This window comes from Pinus tabuliformis, chromosome 9, assembly GCF_031772625.1.
Source record: "Pinus tabuliformis cultivar Carrire ecotype Pingquan chromosome 9, CPIR1, whole genome shotgun sequence".
Taxonomy (NCBI): domain Eukaryota; kingdom Viridiplantae; phylum Streptophyta; class Pinopsida; order Pinales; family Pinaceae; genus Pinus; species Pinus tabuliformis.
In genome coordinates, this window is record NC_142307.1 from 1,211,171,995 (window position 1) to 1,211,192,622 (window position 20,628).

The window sequence follows — 20,628 nt, forward strand, 5'->3', positions numbered from 1 at the left end:
GGCCGAGTCGGAGTCGGAGTCGGAGTTTTAAAACTATGGAACTAACTTAGGTTGGCCCTAGGAGGCCTGATTGATGTATCTTATTCTCATTGTACTTTTTATCTCAGCTGAACAAATGACGAACATCTAATAGAAGAAGAATCTGGTTGGGTTCCCCCCTTGTGGGGTTTTTCCCTGGTCTCTGACCTAAATCCCGGTGTCTCTCTTGTGCATGCTTTTCTTCTACTGTTATTTACTATTCTGCTACATTGTTGATGTTATTGTTTTCTCTACATAATTGCTAATGATGATATGATGTAATGGGGTGAATGTAATGTAATGATGAAAAGTTTTTGAAAATGCAATTATCTGCAGGAGAAAACAATCAAGCCCTAAAAATCAACACCAAGGTCCCAATGTTCAATATATTCTAGGCTTCTTCGGTGATTAAGAAAACTCGACACACCTTTTCTTGAACCTACTAGAGCATGTTTATTACTTACCATTCCTATAATAGCTAACTATGAGTCATAATGATCCTTCATTTTAAGGATTCCAAGCAAATGAGCTTTAAGCCTTGTATATGAAATTGTGATATTTCCCTTGCATTTGTTGCAATTCCATGAGCATCTTCCCCTTAGTTTTTCTCTTTTTTCCACATCTTTATGACATGCTTCCAAACAGAAGAAACAATAGGATATTCTTCTTGATTTTCTTCACCATATCCTCTCTCCATGTTAAATTTCCTTGAAACTCTACAACTACTTAGATGAATTATAGAAAAGAAGGCAATTGAAAACTAAAACCAAATTTACTTTCACCAAGATACAGAATTTCTTAACAATCTATAAGCATCTAAAAAACACCAAAGATAAAAAAAGACACAATCACACAAATTGACATGCTTGTTTACCCAAGAAACCCAAAAAGGAAAACCTACTTTCTTTGTTGTGGTATTTTATTGATTGTTCTTGAGCAATTGGATCTATTACAAAGCAATTTGTCTCTGAGAAAGCTTTTTGCTTCTTCTCACTAAGCTCAGTCGATACAAATGATCTTGGCCCTCTAGCACGCAATCGTTCCCCTGCTGAAGAGCCTTGACTTGCCCTGCCTCTTTCCTGATCCCAACTCCTATTTCCTTGTGCACTAGAGGCCCTAGTTCCTTGCACACTTCTCCTATTTCCTTGTGCACTAGAGGCCCTAGTTCCTTGCACACTTCTCCTATTTCCTAGCGCACAAGAGGCCCCTATTTCCTAGCGCAAATCTACTCCTATTTTGTAGCACACAATCTCCTAAATCCTTGCGCACAATTGATGCTCAACTATGCGATCTCCACAATCAAAGATGATCTTACAAACTTGTGTGTATTATGTGCCTTCGTCCTCCTCTTTATAGACCCAATTCAAGCATGCAAGTAGGCCTGGTTCAATTTAGAAGCTTGAGTTCAGATTGCGAGCTCACTGAGAGTTAAACTGGTTACCTCTCCAATCAACACTTGGAGTTTCAACTCGTTGTCCCTTCAATAAAGACTGAAGACTAACTCGTTCTAACTGAACATGTAACTACCACTTCATTTTGTAGTCAAACTGAAGAAGACTTCACATAATTGAAGCTCCAACTCTACGCATGTCATCTTGATGATCATTCTAGTAAATTGGAAATAAACTCATCCTAACTGAAGTCTAACTCATGAGCTCATACTCATGCTAGAGAAAGACAAATCGAGGTCTTCATTGGCTAAGGCACAAGCCAGAAGACCTTCACTTGCTACATTTTCAACACTCCACCACTTCTACCATCATGAGTTGCATGGTCAAAGCCTCATTGAGAAGATGAACATGGGGCCATAACAAGAATATAGGAAAATAAGGGAGAAAGAAAAGAATAGATGAGGTTTTGAGTGTTGTTCAACATGCAAAAAACAATATCCTCAACTCCCTCCAAATCTACTCTCCAAAGTTATTTCTTTATAATTTCTTGCAAAGTTTTTTTACTCTAAATTGTTCTTGATTTTGCCCTTGAAATCTACAACCCAAAGTTGTTCTATTCTCCAAAGTACGAACACGAAAAATGAGATGAATTAGGGTTTCAAGCGCTTTTGTAGAGGCCTAAAGGAATAACAAAGAAAATAGGGGACCCACAACTACCCAGCACCAATCGATTGTGAAGAGGCCATGTGGGCCCCCTCTCCCCTTTCCCCGTAAAAACAACCAACGCATTTTTGCATTATTCATTTGATTTTTATGTAAAAGACATTCCTCGTACTACCTAAAGTAGATCCAGTAGCATGTTGTCAAATCCTAGAGATTTTAGCGGAGGTTGAAGAATCCATTTTCGAATCCACACCGAAAATCGATGCACCTGTAGTCAACAAGAATTTCAAACCCCAATGACTTTGTCATCACCCAAATGATTCACTAGTCCACAATGGGAAGGGTAGAAAGTCCCTGAGGAAAAATACTAGTCCAAAGAGCTTGCATCACGGAAATATCCATATAATGTATTATGAAAAATTAAACCATGGAGATCTTCACATTACAGATACAAATGTCTCCTCTACAAAGTCAGAGACAAAATGAACAAGTACGTCTCCATGAGAATGAAAGTGAAAGTTGTATCTACCACGTTACCCATTATTCCATGAGGGTAACATTATACATTTTATGTGGCAAATATTTGAAGATGATATTGATGGATAATTAACAGATATTGTGGCCTTTGACGACTAAGCTGACCTATATTGCGACATTGGAGACTTATGGACGGAACACCCTAGATTATTTAGCATTGTTTTACAAGAGAGAGTATTTTGAGGTATAACGAGGATTCTAGCTAAGTGTTCACATTCGTGGACACATGTTGAGCACCCACACATGATTTGTCATTATTTTATTTGGGTCATCTATAGTGTTCCAATTGGAAAATTACCCTTAAGGCTGAAAAGAGCACATGGCAATATTGTCCCGATATCACAGTGTTTCTTATAATTTGAAACAAAGATGATACTAAATGCACAACAGTGTAAACAAGTAGTTATTTTTACCAACAATACCAATAGTTCATAGCAGAATACAAATTCACAATCTTACTCCTAGTGTTGTTACACTAGCAAACTTGGTTGTACAATACTCATCAACTCATAAACAATGGCAATGTTTTATTGAAGGCAGCAACAATTTACACAAGGATTACAACATCAGTGAATCCTATCAACAACATAGTACATTTGGTTGATTCAACACACAAATAACCAACTTACAAAATCATTAGTTTATTTGCTACCTTAAGAGACATCTTAACAATGACCTTCACTACTCAGATTACACCTTACAAACTTTGTTGCCCCAGTAATGCCTGTTACCGCTCAAACTAGCAGGGGAATCCCTAAAGCGCAAATGCTAGACCTAGGGCAACAAATGGAGTCTTAGCCCACTGTAACCTCAGCTAAGGCTCCCTTTTATTTACGGACTTTCACCTATGGGAGGAGATCTGATCTGTATGGAGTAACTAATGAATGATAAGGCAATGGGCATGAGTGACCCAGACCCTTTCCCATAAGGTTTTGAAGGATGGAACTTACTTACTAAAACAGGTATTATGCGCTTTTAGGGAAAGGAAGAGGATTTTGGGGGTTAGGTGTATGGGAATAGGCTTTAAAAGGAGTTCCCCACAACACCCTAAATCCTTTGTTAGAATTGGTATCTCGGATGATTCTTGAAGAATGGTCCTTTGAAGGAGTGGGATCACACAAGAACATGTGGACCCGGTCTAGGGTATGAGGAAGGTATGACACAATCAATGATATTCTTACCCTAGACAAGGTGGGAAGGATCAAAGAAAGTATTTCACTCAATAATGTTACTTTGACCCTGGGAAGGGCTAGCCTTGGGGATGGCAGGGCAAGTTTTGGTCCCGGAGCTAGGGCTTGGCTTTTCTCCCAACTCCACCGTCAGAATGTCTTCAAATTTGGAGTGCTAGAGGAAAGGCCAGCACAGGGGACCCTAGGAGATTGAACTTTTTCAATGGCTAACTTGTCAGGAAATTGATGCCCTAGGCACCCAAATGTGGCCAGACTTGGGGGAAGGTGAAAGAATAAGTGTTTTGGTGACCACCCTTGGTAGATCAGTGCCTTAATCCTTGGGAGAATGGAGTCTATGTTGAATGTGTAAGATTTCTTGGTTCCCAGTCAAGGAGGCTTCAAAATTACTTCACAAACCCTTCTAGGTCAAGTGAAAGCAATCTTTCAGCTTTTATACTTTTAATGCACAAGAGGAACGGCTTATCAAGGTCAGATTTACCCCTAGGAGATTTCGCTCATACTACAAGGCCCATACTTGGAGAGAAATGTTATAATAGAGACAATCCCGCAATATTAAGCAATAAATTTGCATGCACCTTAAAACAACGAAAATCCCAATCCAGCATATATGACAAAAGTAACAAGAATAACATCAAAAAAAATTGTACTTACATGCAGTAGAGTACATCCAACCATTCACAAATGACAATAGAGAAGCTCCAAGAGAAGATAGACCAATAACCATACATCAAAATTCATCCATAAATGCTCCAATTCATCCTCTAGGAAAAAGTGTGAAATTCTCTAAAGAAGAGAGAGATAGAATCCAGAGTGATGATCAAATATGATCTTACCTCACTTGTATTTAAAGGAGTTTGAATTAGCCTCCTTGGCCTACATAAGCCCCAAAAATAAAAAAATGTGCTAATAATACAACTTTTGGTGACAAGCCCACCAAACTAGCTCATGAATGAAAAAATAAGCCTCTCAACAGGTCAAATAATAATCTATGCATGTCCATGGGTGCCATAATGAAGAATAGGACCCTCAAAAGCAGTGGACAAGGGGTTAGCCCCTTGCAATAAAAAGTGGTGCTCCAAATCACATCTGGGGACACACAAGTGTCCTCATGGGTCTCCAATGCCTGTAGGTTGCCCTCAAGGGCTAGGATGATGGTGTGGTGATGCCACATCAGCGTGGAAGTCTTGGATCATCTGCCAAGTGTATGGTGTAGATATGGGGCCGACTGGGAATGACGGATCAAGTGCATCCTCCTCATCCAATAGGTGAACCACGAGCAATCTCTGAATGGTTGTGGGGATCCATGGAGTGTACTCGGCTGCTCTGGAGACCCATGGCTCTCAACACCTACCCTACATTTGCCAATGTAGCCCTCTGGAGGGTTAGGACCTCGTATAGGGAGACCAAACCCCAAATGAAAACCATCTGCAATCCTGCATAAGATCCAATGTGTCCCCTGGCCTTCTAGTACAACAAGTCATTAGAGAAATCGAGTAATGAGCTTACCTAATCATGGACCACAGGTGGGGACTTAACAATGGCCTACCCTTCCATAATGGGCTTCGGGATGTGCTAATGTCTCCTATACTCTGAATGGGTTAACCAAGCACCCTATTAGGTGGTTTCTACCTCTAAAGGGGATAATATAGTCAAGGTACATCCGTCAAAAGGTGGTGGCATGTGACAGATAGGTGAATGAAGTAGGGGATGAGAAGGGGCAGCCTTGGGTCACATGCTGGGGTACAAGGGTAGCTAATAAGAGGGAAGCCCACACTTTGGGTTTATAATGTGTAGGAGGGAGCAATCGTGGTACATGAGGTGCCTCGACCTTGGTTTTTCCACCCTTCTTTATATGCCTTTTGCCTTTTATGATTTTCTTTGATTAACTGCTCGGGGCTCAAGGGGTTAGAGCATGATGTGTAAGATATAGCAATGGAATCCCCCCTTTAAGGTGGGGCGGTTCATCGCCCACTAGGGGTTGGGACAATCATGGGCTCCTATATGATGAAGAAGGCTCATAGAACATGTAGGAACCAGGGTGATGGCCATGATAATCGGGTAGAGCTCATGTGTTGGCTTTTGCCCACATGCTAAAATGTTTTTTTCCCGGTATCTTTTGCATTTTGTGGTACTTTTCCTATTTGAATGTGGCCATATATGCTTTTAACTTTCTTTTCAGCTACATCAACCTCTGGGCTTCATTCCAGGCCATAACCCAAGGTGTGGGCAAGGGGAAGGGGCAAGCTAACCCTATGTGGACCCAATGGAGGAATGTGGACCTAGGCGGGAAAAGTGATGGATGGGATAATAACGAGTGGAAAAAAAGGGTAATATAAGCGGATAAGGTAGCGGAACCATGCAACCAAAATCGGGGTTTCCCATGAAATACCATCCCTGAAACCAAATGGTCAGTAAAAGAGATCCCACAGGACTAGAATCCAAAGTTAATTCCTAAAAGGCGTCTAGGGGACAGAAGCACAGACCTAGCCCATTCTTTCCGCCAAACCCCCCCAATAATCCATGCCCAGAAGTGTCCATGACAAGCAAACTATAATACTCAATTTCAAAATGACAAGGCATACCTTTAGATTCAAGAGGCCCACCTTCAAACATACGATCATGGCAAATGGGTGCGGGACCACATGGCTGGCTCAGGTGGCGGAGAAATGGCACAATGAGCTAACTGATGGTTGCAAGGGGTTTCTGTCTGCTAGCTTGGGACCATATTGGAGAAAAAAATTCTCCTAGGGATATTACCCACAAAATGGTGGGTAACATTTGGCTCCAACTGGGATGTGATCTCTCCAAGAGGTGGGCGAAAGCTACTCGAACGAGAGGTCACGAGAATTCCAACAATCTCTTGGTTACCGTAGACCTGTCACCTACACATACAATAGATGGAAAAACACGAGGCAGTGTGCTTTCGCGGCATCTCATGATCGCGCATGCTAATATGTTAGGCCATAAAATCAACAGAAAAATAAAGATATGCAAATTTTAATCTAAGTGCAACTAATGTACCATGAGAAATATCATATGATGTTAGTTCTAATGAAAAAATGAACATGCAATGCATCCTAACCTAACATGCATATAGTAAGGCTAATACTAAGTGTAATCATAAAGCCAGTGCAACCAACATATCATCACATCAATATACATATACCTGCCATTATGATTACTCATGTAGCAACCCCCAAATTGAATGTGTATATAATCACATGGCAGATGAAGCGGGTGGGAAGCAAGAAAATATGATCTCCATTCGAGGTAAAAGGAAGTCCTAGGAGAAAGAAAATTGGTCAATCTAGAGGTCCCGGACTTTCCTTCTAGGTACAAAAAGTGGAATGAATGATCACTCTCGAGCACTCCTCATCACAATCATTGTTTGTACTATCATGCTTTGAGTATGTCACAAGGTTGTGATGAGAGGGGAACAAAGGGTGAGAGAAAGAAGGTGTAAAACAAATAGGTCTCTCAATGTGATGGTAACATCGGGGAGGGGAGGTCGCGGAGTGATCATAATCCTAAGGATGGGTCAAAGGGATAAAGTATACTCAATGAAGGGCTTTTTCTTGACACCATACTCAGAAATGGGAAAAGGGGCATGGTCACTCGAGGTTATATCAAAAGAGATGAGAGAATTACTTGAGGAAGACTCAAGGTGGTGAACAAGTGGGAAAGGCAGAGGCGAAGTATCATATTCAATAGGATTTCGTTCCCGCCCCTCTAAAGGCTCAAGTGATTTGATCACACAATCATAAGGTGGGTAGGTGGGAGCCTCATTGCTTTCCTCATTATAAGCATCAAAGATTGGGCTTTCATTAAAAGGAGAGTCAAAGATTGGGCTTTCATTAAAAGGAGAGTCAATCACTTCCATCAAAGATTGTCCTTCTTCATGCAAGGGAAAGTAATAATTCTCCTTCCCAAGGGTATCGATGGAGACGTTATCGCAAGTAATGCCCGGGATAAAGGAAAAACCAATCTCAATCTCATCTTCTTTGTCAATGTCATAAATGGGAGCACAATCAAATTAAGCCCCAACAATCTGCCATTTGTCCTTTTCAATGTGAAGATAATCTCCAATGTCATCTTCCAAGGAGCTCATGGGATCACCTCCCTCAAGGTTCTCAAAAGGAGAGTCATTAGGAGTGATACCCTTGAGAAAGGTAAGTTCAATCTCGGCCTTACTTTGCATAGCCTCATTCTCCTCAATCTCCAATGTCATCTTCCAAGGAGCTCATGGGATCACCTCCCTCAAGGTTCTCAAAAGGAGAGTCATTAGGAGTGATACCCTTGAGAAAGGTAAGTTCAATCTCGGCCTTACTTTCCATAGCCTCATTCTCCTCAAAGCACGTGCTCTCAGAATCATCCTGTCCATCCTGTGGCCCCAACGAGGGCTCATCTTTGAGATTCTCAAGGTCATCTTCATCCTGGTTGGTTGACAAGCGAGACCTCTCTTCTTCTCTCTTCTCTTGAAGAACAATGGCTAAGGTATTTGTTACATGATTTTGGTAATACTCTTCTAGGAGAGCATTAGTGGGGTTCTCTTTATATTCACATTTCATCTTATGAAGTTTCACCTCTTCATCATATAAATAGGAGAATATTTCATTAGAATTACATTCCATTACTAACCCCCTGCATGACCTATTGTATTCATCCATTCTTTCTTACATGATTTGGAGGCTTTCAGGATCCAACTCTTCGTCATCCTCAAAGGAGACGTCTTTCACTTCACTGCTATTCTCACCCAATTCCATAACTGGTATTTGCTCATGATCCTCATTTTCTTGGTCATCCTGGTCATCCAAATCCTCATCTGGTAATGAGCCAAATTTTTCCTTGATCTTGTGAGACAAGGAATTAAATGCACCAATATAATAGGCAAGCTCCAAGAAGAGATAATATGTGGGACCTTCTTCATACTCATGCCTTATGATGTCGAGGTTTGACCTGCTTTTGTTATAAAAATTGAGTATGAATTCCTCGTTCTTGTGCTCTATCAGATGATAACAAAGCTCAGACCATGAATCCAATCTTTCCCATAGGTCTTGTTCTTCTTCGCGGCTAATGTCGTGGATACTTTCTTTAACCATTTTTCATGATCTTGCATATAATGCCAAAATGGAGTCGCCAGGGTGAATTAAAATGCCTTGATAGATGCTTGCTTCACCCTACAAGCATTAACCTTTAAAGTTCAATGAAGAACTAGAGCTTTGTTCTTCCAGTTGAGTCGCCAATAATGATATGTCGATATGTCGTATGGGGAACAAAACACATGTCACGTGTCCCGACAACAACGCCAAAATGCTACTACTCAAACTAGCAGAGGTACTTGAGGGGAATCTCTAAAGGGCAGATGCTAGACCAAGGGCAACAAATGGAGTCTTAGCCCACTATCACCTCAGCTAAGGCTCCCTTCTATTTACGGACTTTCACCAATGGGAGGAGAACCGATATGTATGGAGTCACTAATGAATGATAAGTCAATGGACATGAGTGACCCAGACCCTTTCCCATAAGGTTTTGAAGGATGGAGCTTGCTTGCTTTCTAAGCAAGGTACTATGCGCTTTTAGGGAAAGGAAGAGGATTTTGGGGGTTAGGTGTATGGGAATAGGCTTTGAAAGGAGTTCCCCACACCCTAAATCCTTGCTAAAATTGGCATCCCAAATGGTTCTTGAAGAATGGTCCTTAGAAGGAGCAGGACCACACAGGGCCAAGTGGACCCAATCTAGGGTATGAGGAAAGTATAAAACAAAAAATGATATTCTTACCCTAGACAATGTGGGAAGGATCAAAGAAAGTATTTCACTCAATAATGTTGCTTTGACCCTGGGAAGGGCCTTGGTGATGGCAGGGAAAGTTTTGGTCCCGGAGCTAGGGCTTGGATTTTCTCCCAACTCCATCGTCGGAATGTCTTCAAATTTAGAGGAGGGCTAGAGGAAAAGCCAGCGCAGAAGACCCTAGAAGATCAAACTTTTTCAGTGGCTAAACTTGTCAGGAAATTGATGCCCTAGGCACCCCAATGTGGCTAGACTTGGGGGAAGGTGAAAGAATAATTGTTTTCGTGACCACCCTTGGTAGGTCAGTGCCTTAATCCTTAGGCAAATGGATTCTATGTTGATTATGTGTAAGATTTCTTGGTTCCGAGTCAAGGAGGCTTCAAAATTACTTCACAAACCCCTCTAGGTCAAGTGAAAGCAATCTTGCAGCTTTTATACTTCAAATGCACAAGAGGAACGGATTATCAAGGTCAGATTTACCCCTAAGAGATTTTACTTATACTACATGGCCCATACTTGGAGAGAAATGTTATAATAGAGACAATCCCACAATATTAAGCAATAATTTGCATGCAACAATTAACCTTAAAACAACGAAAATCCCAATCCAGCATATATGACAAAAGTAACAAGAATAACATCAAACATTTCGTACTTACATGCAGTAGAGTATATCCAACCATTCATAAATGACATTAGAGAAGCTCCAAGAGAAGATAGACCAATAACCATACATCAAAATTCATCCTCTAGGAAAAAGTGCGAAATTCTCTAAAGAAGAGAGAGAGATCCAATCCAAAGTGATGAACAAAAATGATCTCACCTCACTTGTATTTATACACATCTAAGGAGTTCAAATCAGCCTCCTTGGCCTACATAAGCCCCAAAAATAAAATAATGTGCTAATAATACAACTTTTGGTGACAAGCCCACCAAACTAGCTCATGAATGAAAAGATAAGCCTCTCAAGAGGTCAAATAATAATCTATGCATGTTGTAGGGCCCTCTAAGAGGCGTAATGAGGTCCATGGGTGCCACAATGAAGAATAGGACCCTCAAAAGCAGTGGACAAGGGGTTGGCCCCTTGTAATAACTTGTGGTGCTCCAAATGATATGTGGGGGCACACAAGTGTCCTCATGGGTCTCCAAACAAATCGAAGATGCCTGTAGGTCGACCTCAAGGGCTAGGATGATGGTGTAGGTGATGCCACATCATCGTGGAAGTCCTGGATCATCTGCCAAGTGTATGGTGTAGATTTGGGGCCGGCTGCGCATGATGGATCAAGTGCATCCTCCTCATCCAATAGGTGAACCACGAGCAATCTCTGAATGGTTGTGGGGATCCATGGAGTGTACTCTGCTGCTATGGAGGCCCATGGCTCTCAACGCTCACCCTACATGTGCCAATGTAGCCCTCTGGAGGATTAGGACCCCGTATAGGGAGACCAAACCCCAAATGGAAACCATCTGCAATCCTGCATAAGATCCAATGCGTCCCCTAGCCTTCCAATACAACAAGTCATTAGAGAAATCGAGTAAATGAGCTTACCTAATCATAGAGCACAAGTGGGGACTTCGAAATAGCCTACCCTTCCATAATGGGCTTCGAGATGTGCCAATGTCTCCTAAACTCCAAATGGGTTAACCAAGCACCCTATTAGGTGGTTTCTACCTCTAAAGGGGATAATATAGTCAAGGTACATCCGTCAAAAGGTGGTGGCATGTGACAGATAGGTGAATGAAGTAGGGGATGAGAAGGGGCAGCCCTAGGTCACATGCTAGGGTAGAAGGGTAGCTAATAAGAGGGAAGCCCACACTTTGGGTTTATACTGTGTAGGAGGGAGCAATCGTGGTACACGAGGTGCTCCAACCTTGGTTTTTCCACCATTCTTTATATGCCTTTTGACTTTTATGGTTTTCTTTGGTTAATTGCTCGGGGCTCAAGGTGTTAGAGCATGATGTGTAAGATATTGCAGTGGAATCCCCCCTTTAAGGTGGGGCGGTTCATCGCCCACTAGGGGTTGGGACAATCATGGGTTCCTATATGATGAAGAAGGCTCATAGAACCTGTAGGAACCAGGGTGATGGCCATTATAATCGAGTAGAGCTCATGTGTTGGCTTTTCCCCACGTGCTAAAATGTTTTTGTCCCGAAATATTTTGCATTTTGTGGTACTTTTCCTGTTGAATGTGGCCATATATGCTTTTAACTTTCTTTTCAGCTGCATCAACCTCCGGGCTTCATTCCAGGGCATGACCCAAGGTGTGGGCAAGGGGAAGGGACAGGCTAACCCTATGTGGACCCAATGGAGGAATGTGGACCTAGGCGGGAAAAGTGATGGATGGGATAATAACAAGTGGAAAAAAAGGGTAATATAAGCAGATAAGGGAGCAGAACCATGCAACCCAAATCGGGGTTTCCCGTGAAATACCATCCCTGAAACCAAATGGTCAGTAAAAGAGATCCCACGAGACTAGAATCCAAAGTTAATTCCTAAAAGGTGTCTAGGGGACAGAAGCACAAACCTAGCCCATTATTTCCGCCAAATCCCCCCATTAATCCATGCCCAAAAGTGTCCATGACAAGCAAACTATAATACTCAATTTCAAAATGACAAGGCATACCTTTAGATTTGGGAGGCCCACCTTCAAACATACGATCATGGCAGATGGGCGAGGGACCACATGGCTGGCTCAGGTGGCGGAGAAATGGCACAATGAGCTAGTTGATGGCTGCAAGGGGTTGTTGTCTGCTAGCTGAGGACCATCTTGGAGAAAAAATTTCTCCTAGGGATATTACCCACAAAATGGTGGGTAACAATGCCCTAACAAGCTTCATTGTTGTCTATCGATGCCCTAATAGGCCTCTTTGTTTCTTAAATTGCAAGTCCAAACCCTCACTATTGCCTTAAGTTTCCCTGAGGCCTTCACAGCTGCCAAAATGCATCTTTGTTGCTCTCAGGCTGCCTTTTCTCTACCTCAGCAGTGCCCTAACAACTCCTTGTGTCCATAAAAGCCTTGTAACCTACATTAACCCAAAATAGTCCTTTTTTGCCCAAATAGTGACACAAAACCTTGCTACCACAGAATTAGACATTGAACAGACCTACACCATCTCAAAATAGTTGTTTGCTACCCAAATCATGCCACAGAGCCTCATTGCCATAGAATTAGGCCATGAATAGACCTAGGCTATCCCAGGATAAGCTTTCACTGCCTAGATAATGCCACAAAAGCTCGCTACCACAGAATTAGGCTTTGACCTACATTATCCCAGAATATGCCTTTGTTGCCCAGATAATGCCACAGAACTTTGTTGCCACAAAATTATCCCTTCAGAAAACTCTTGTTGCTACAAATGGATGAATGATGCATCAAAAATTATGCTAAACAGAGTAAAGAGGAAGGTGGATTGGCTAGGGTGGAATCTTTCACCCCAAAACCAACCAGAGAAAAAGGGGTCTTAAAACCCTCAAGAGCCTCAACTCACAAATCAGAAAGGACCACAATCCATGATGATCAAAATGAATCTCCTCCCTCCTTTTTATAAATTTCCTTTGGGGTTTTTCCCTCCTAATTTAAATTTTGAGTGGCTCACAAGTTTCCCTCCATTTGCCCCAAATTTGACTTCTATTGCAAGTTTCCCTCCATTCACCCCAAATTATGTAATGTTACCCCAATGAAATCAAAAAATGAGTTTCCCCCTTTACAAAAGACTATAGCCTACGGGGTTAGATAGGCTACTACATCGTCCCTTGGGAAATCTAATTAAAAGAGTACATTATATCATCCCCTTGTTCAATGGTTCATTTGACTAGTTATGACTTGGCACAACAATCATTATATTATTTTATTATTTTGTCGACTTTTCACTATTGGATGTAATCATTTGCACACTTACTGAGGTTGTTATGCCATGGAGACATCACCAAAGAGGAAGTTAAGGAGGCATCCACCTTTTGGAGCTTTATTTACACATATTTTCATATTTAGAGGGGACATATTCCCTGGGAATCCACACATTCCTCCTACAGTTGGTTGTGTTGCAAAGGTTTTAAGGCAATAGAGGAGCACCCTCCCTTATTTATCATTTCTCACACATGTGAAAGATTCAATTATAGCGTTGACTAGTATGTGCATCAAACCCCTAGACATGGCACCTCTTTTTAGCTTTGCCTCTTGTAAAGCAAACCTTTCATGGATCATTTTAGTATTGTCTTGAATAATGCACTCTAGAAGGAATTATTTTATCATTTGTTGGAGCATTTTCCAAGGTCAATTACCTACATGGAGTAGACCTCCCGCCCACTAGAACTCTCTCATACATATGGAGATTTGTACATGTGCCATGGCTACTTATAATTTATCATTTGTTTGATTTGTCCACTCAAATTAGTTGAGGGGTAATAAGTCTTTGTGATTTCCTAAGATAGATCACAAGGATGAATATTACTATTTTATTGGAGAAGGTTTTGAGCCTCCTCATCTAAGAAAAAGAGCTCCTCTTATTGTAATGGTTATTGAAGGTTTATGGAGACACTTGATTATTGTTTGGCATATTACAGTAACTTGGTTGGATCTTGAGGCTCGTATTATTGGAACTAATTTGCTGAATATAATCGCATCTCTTCAAGTGTGTCAATGGGAGCTTACTCTGGGATTCTACATACTATTAAATCAAGTGAATTTAGGGATGTTGAATTTCCTCTTGAAAATTCTGTTTAACTTAAAGTGATATTTCTTGATTAGAACTTGCTGGAATTTATCTTCTTTCAGTTGTAAACTTTCCTCTTGCATATTTGATAAATGTTCCCTCATTGGGACTCTAGATCTGAATTCTGAATTTGAAAACAGCAAGAAATAGTTCACTATAGCATGCTTGTTTCCACTGTAATCAACCTTACTTCTTAGAGAAAGTTGTTCATAAGACGTTGCCTTATAGAACCCATAAGCCCAAAGATGTTTAAGCACTAATATTGCTTTTCAACCATTCAAAAGACTACCAAATCTATACTTTATTATTGGTTTTATATATCTGGAAATTACATTGAAAATATCATAATCCGGATTTATTTCAAGTCTAAGAAAAAACTCTCAAATGTGTGATCTGTATTAAACTATCGCCTTCATATAGATCGGGAATTTCATACAAGATGTTCATACATTTAAAAACCAAACCGAACCGAAGTCTTCATAACCATTGTATTCCTAATATTTTGCTACACTTAGACTACCTTAGGGATTCCCCCCCCTTGAGTGGGAGAAAAGCCAACCTAAAGAGTGGGAGAGAGTTATTGAGGTGACATTGAATAACCTCTATAAGTTGCTCTAAGGTCTTCACTTTGTTAATTAGGACTTTGACACCTTGCGCGAGGTTTTGAACCGTAGAACAGCCCAAGATGGCCAATCTCAAAATGGAGTACAAGGGAAGAACTAATAAAAGCATGGCAAACAATGATGGAAATTCAACAATGCAATTTCAAGGACTCTATGCTTCAAGTCTTCTCTAGTAACCTCTATAAATAAAGTAGGCATGTGAGACATACTTGGCCTTGCAATCTCATGAGGGGGGTTATAGCAAAGTGAAACATGGAGATGAATTCCAAAAAACAAACTAAATAAGAAAAATGAAAAGGGAAGAGCTTGAGATTCACATGCAAGACATAAGATAAAAAAAATTGGGAGCCCCTTGTAGTGTTTCATCTTCTACATTTTCTAACTAATGCCAATGTAGATCTGTGTCTCTTGACAGAATTATTCTTTTTCTGTTGTGCAATCATACATCTGAGCCTTCCAGGTACCCATACAATTAGAATATTTTTTCAAGTGTTGGACAAAATGGAGCATGTTTTCCTATCTTATATAGTTTCCCATCAAGATCACTCACATGCTTGTAATTGCTTGCTCGATTGAGTTATGTTGAAAGTTCCAACACCATAAGATATTGATCTCATCAAAGCCTCTCTGTTCATTATTGTCTCCACCACAAGTGTTGAGGTGTTCCTATAGGCACGTCAAAAAAAGATTACATGTTCAAGTGGAATCTCACTCTATAACTCATTAGAACCAACCTGTGCATAGAGCCTTTTGACATTACATGCTCTCCTATAATGTATGTGAGTATGCACTGTGTCTGCCCATTCAAAATTTCCATATCTCCTCAACATACTCTCACAATCACATATCTTGGTTCTCTCGTGTATCATCTTTGCTCACTTTATTTTGAGCGAGCAAGTGTTTGAAACCAATGTTGTGTTGGAAAATCAAAAGGCAAAAAGATTTTCTTATCTTGATAGTTACTTGTCATTATCTTTAAATTCATATTATCTTCTTTTATCTTCTTATCATCAAGAAGCTACCAAAACCATAAGTACATGAAGATCAACACAATAGAGACATGTGATATAGGCTATCAGCCAAGGCTAAAGCCTAAAACCCCTCTCCTAGGGGAAAACCAAAAAACTTCTCTTCTCTTCCTTTAGAACCAAATAAAATGAGATAACCAAGACCTTTGACCAGACCAAAAGACCTCCTCCAATCCACCAAGTCAACCTCCCAAGATGATTAGTCCAACTTCAATAGTCAACTCTAGTCAAACTGCTTCAATCCTGCAACAAACCCAGATTTCAGCCCTCCCGCTTCAGATTTTCAGCCCTACTGCAGATCTTCAACTTTGGCCCTCCAACAGCAGCCTAGAAACTCGCATGTGTGGCAGAACAGAGAGCATCTTGGCTTCCTTTTGCTTGATAAATGTCTCCTCCGCCTCCTTTTCTAGGGTTGTCTCTTTTTCTAGGTATTTTGCACTTCTTTCTTCCTCCTGCAATTGCAGATCGAACTTGCTTGATTGGATGTCCAAATGAGGTCGAGTAGCATTGCTTTTATAGTCATTCTGTGAGGTCGCATTCCTTCAATGACGCCAACTCCACTGGAGGAAAGGCTGACTTGGTGGAGGAGGCATAAAATACAATTTTGATTCAAAAATAAATTTCTTTCTTGACATACAAAGCCCAAGAAGGGTCTAAGACTCTAAACCATAATGACAAGGACTATGACTCATGGCATAAACAATAGAAGCCTACAATGGAGGCTTTGACCTAGAAAAAAAATAAATAAAGCATGAAACCCATGCTTATAAATAATTTTTCTTCTACAAAAAAAATTATTTTCTTTCTTTTGACAAATACAGTATATCATGACTCAAGTACAATTATGAAGACCGATACCAGTTACATTTCTCAACATGTTATACAAAGAGCATCTTGGCTTCCTTTTGCTTGACAAATGTCTCCTCCTCCTCCTTTTCTAGGGTTGTCTCTTTTTCTAGGTATTTTGCACTTCTTTCTTCCTCCTGCAATTGGAAATCGAACTTGCTTGATTGGATGTCCAAATGAGGTCGAGTAGCATTGCTTTTATAGTCATTCTGTGAGGTCGCATTCCTTCAATGACGCCAACTTCACTGGAGGAAAGGCTGACTTGGTGGAGAAGGCATAAAATACAATTTTGATTCAAAAATAAATTTCTTTCTTGACATACAAAGCCCAAGAAGGGTCTAAGACTCTAAACCATAATGACAAGGACTATGACTCAAGGCATAAACAACAGAAGCCTACAATGGAGGCTTTGACCTAGAAATAAAATAAATAAAGCATGAAACCCATGCTTATAAATAATTTTTCTTCTACAAAAAAAATTATTTTCTTTCTTTTGACAAATACAGTATATCATGATTCAAGTACAATTATGAAGACCGATACCAGTTACATTTCTCAACATGTTAGCCAACCTTTCATTTCCATAGCATAATATACCAAATGTACGAGAAGAGTAGGTGATCTTGGTTGGTTGGGACATATGACTATCATTCTTATATATATTATATGGGGGTCCCAAAGCCAACAGAGATAGGCCTTAGGTACCATTGAGAGGATCGGTTGATCAATGATGAAAATTCTTACAACTACTAGAACACAAAACACTTGTATAAATGATAGCCCAGTCATAAGAGAACTGACTATTAAAGGATGGTTGCATTGACTAAACAAAATGGTTCTTGTTTCATCCTCAAGTGCAAGCAACACCCATTAGTGGTAAAAATTGAAAGGATATCAAAACAATCCTTCTATCTTTCTCACTGTTCCTTGGGCCTGAAGTTTCTTGTGTGGGTAGCATGTGGCATGTTTCCACTGTTTACAAGGAATTAATCAACTGTCATGATAATTCACACATGTCATTGTACTAGCCAACCACCACAAGATGCATGTAGCAATTGTCCTTTGAGATGTAAAGGAATGAGTTACGTAACATCCTCCATAGCATTTGAAAATAATGAATGAAGGAGGCCCAAATAGCATTAAATTAGGCCATAAGCCTCAACTAAGTTATCAGAGGATGACAACCCATTTCAAGTGATTGTCAAAAGCCACTTCAATCATATCTACTATACAGGCACCTTGAATTTTTTCATCACAGTGGGGCCCCATCTGCCACACGGTACCTTATGAATAGTGTTGAGTGATATGGCTTGGTGACTATGATCAATTGTGCATTTCCATGGGTTACAATGGTTGAATTTTTATCTCACCTATTATCTCCTAAAGTTGTCCGTAAGAAAAGGGGAACTTCAAAAGGATAGTCTAGGATTAGTGCTCCCATCACTAACAAAGTCTTTTACTTTCATATCAGTGCTTCACTAATTCAAGGGGGTTGTCAACTAAAAAATTTTAGATTCTTCAAATCTGCAAACCAGTTTCTTAAAGCTACCGTTAGATACTTCAAGATTTCAATCAAAAGACCTCAAATCTAAAATTTAACTTGATTGATCTGCAAATTAAATACTGCTAATCCACAATTAGGGTCCTCACATCAGCTAACAAAACTCTTCAAAATGTAACTTAAACTTTTATTTTTATGTGATTGGTACTATAATACAGCAAGGATATGATATAAGATGATAAAAGAAATGGAGAAAAACAATAATTATATCATGGGAACCGGAAGTCCAACTAGGCCATCAAACAACCAGTGTAGATGAAGTTACTACAAATTTAATCTCGAGAACTAAAACCTAAGCCATAAGATTAAATCAGATAAGATAATTTTATTAGTGCTCAATAAATAACCACAATAGTAGGTCAATGGGACTCAAAAAGACAACCAGTGTAAGTACACTGCTGTAGTGCAAACTTCAAATCAACACTTGAACATAATCTCCAAAAAACAAAAAGCCAAAAGGGTGGGCAACAGTAAAAGGTCATGATTGCAAGAGTGGGAGGTCATAACGCTTATAAAGACGAGCAAAGAAAAGCATTTCCAAAAGTAAAAACAAGCCAAAATTAATTTTAAGTCTAGTAGTAAACTCCGAACTGAAGAAATACATATCTCTTAGATTTCCTCATTCATTGGTTACAAGATTTGAACATAGAAGGTTGCACTAAATTCAAAAGTATAAGCACAAAACAGTAAGCTGAACTTCAATTAATGAGGTACATACTACAGAAATACATGCAATAAACAACATACCATATTGATATGATTTCTGATTTGCCGTTCAAATACAAAGTCAAAGCCACGCTGGACATATTTGCGGGGGCCAGGGACAACCCCATATTCTGTCGCTATGCGATGTGGGCATGTCATCGTGGTGTGCCCTTAAAAATAACAGCCATCAAATCACATTTAACACCTGATCTATCAATAAATCTTGCAATGGGGTTACAATTAATATACCAGATACCATCCCCCTACCACCTCTAAAAGGTGAGGTACTTTTTGCAAAAGGGCATTGAAATGAGGCATGAGCATACAACACAACCACAACTTACCAGGCTGTTTACATAAGAAACATGGCTTTTGAGGGCAATCAATATAGGTAGCTCCTTTGAACCCTGCCTCGTGGCCTTTCTGTTTACACACCTGCTCAACAACATAATATGTGAACAATACGAAATAAGGTGGACATGCTTCTACCCAAATAACTTGATCGAAAACATGGAAATCATAGCAATTTTTCCAGTATATCCATGCTCCTAGTTTGCTCATAAGTTTTTGTCAATCAAAACTTACACCATGGCATAAAGAAGCATCTAGCACCATTAAAATGTCTTTAGAAAACTTTAAAACAAAAATATTTAAAATAAAACATTGTGAAGCTAAATAAAATCCGAGAAATTCATTGTTAAAAAAGTCTATTCTAGGTATCAGGTTTACTAGCAACCCAAAAGATGTCTTTATTGGTCTTTGCACTCTTTAGACACCAGATTTTCAAAAGTATAACAAATGTTTCAAGAAAAGAGATTTCATGGGAGGGAGGGTTAAGTACAAACTCATATGAACTACAAAAGTCCAAACTTGATACACAAAGAGAAAGCAAATAACACAATAACAAGTCAAAGGCTCCAATTCAATACCAGTAGGCTACCTGTTATAGTTCAGAAGAAATGTAGGTGAGAGAATTGAAACCATTGCCGACCAGATAAATCATAAAAGTTTAAAACTGCACATATACTCATCAGAATTTCAAATTTAAAAAGTAATGTTTGATGTGGCCTTCAATAACTAGAAGTAGTATTTAGAACTTGTGTTTGCTGTGGACAGGTTACAGTAAAAGCATAGTTTAAACCTACATACCTGGATGAAAACAGGAGATTGTGATAAACAGTTTTCAATGCAACTATGGTTTTCTATCCATCAAAAAGTTTTGCATAACTATGCAGGGAACTTCCTGGCAAATTAAACAGTCCTCTACAGCTGATGGTTGGAACTTGGCACAATTAGCCGAAAGCGATTTATTTTGAAAGTTGATTTCAATGGCGGCATACGTGTGGTCACCTATGCCAACCTATGTCACAAGGTTCGTCGAACTTTAACCTTGAGGTTCGAATTTTGTCGAACCTTAAAAAAAATTGAGGTTCGGCAAACCTCATAGCCATTGACCAAGTCCATAGATTGAAACTCATAACTTCATGTCACAACTCAAGCTTGTAATTTATCCCTGGAGTTTCCATGTCCGTGATAGCACTTTTTATGTTTACTTATGTTGATTTC

The 20,628-nt window shown here is 39.8% G+C and overlaps 1 protein-coding gene across 1 annotated transcript in view; it reads right to left on the reverse strand.

Annotated features, from left to right (window-relative positions):
• LOC149152897 (protein DAMAGED DNA-BINDING 2-like) overlaps positions 1–20,628 on the reverse strand; it is a 171,702-nt gene that overhangs the window by 120,468 nt on the left and 30,606 nt on the right. Inside the window, exons 2-3 of the mRNA XM_089439417.1 lie at positions 19,407–19,497; positions 19,105–19,232 (exon numbers count right to left, since the gene is read on the reverse strand). Coding sequence (XP_089295543.1) covers positions 19,105–19,232; positions 19,407–19,497 — 219 coding nt within the window. The remainder of the gene's footprint in view (positions 1–19,104; positions 19,233–19,406; positions 19,498–20,628) is intronic.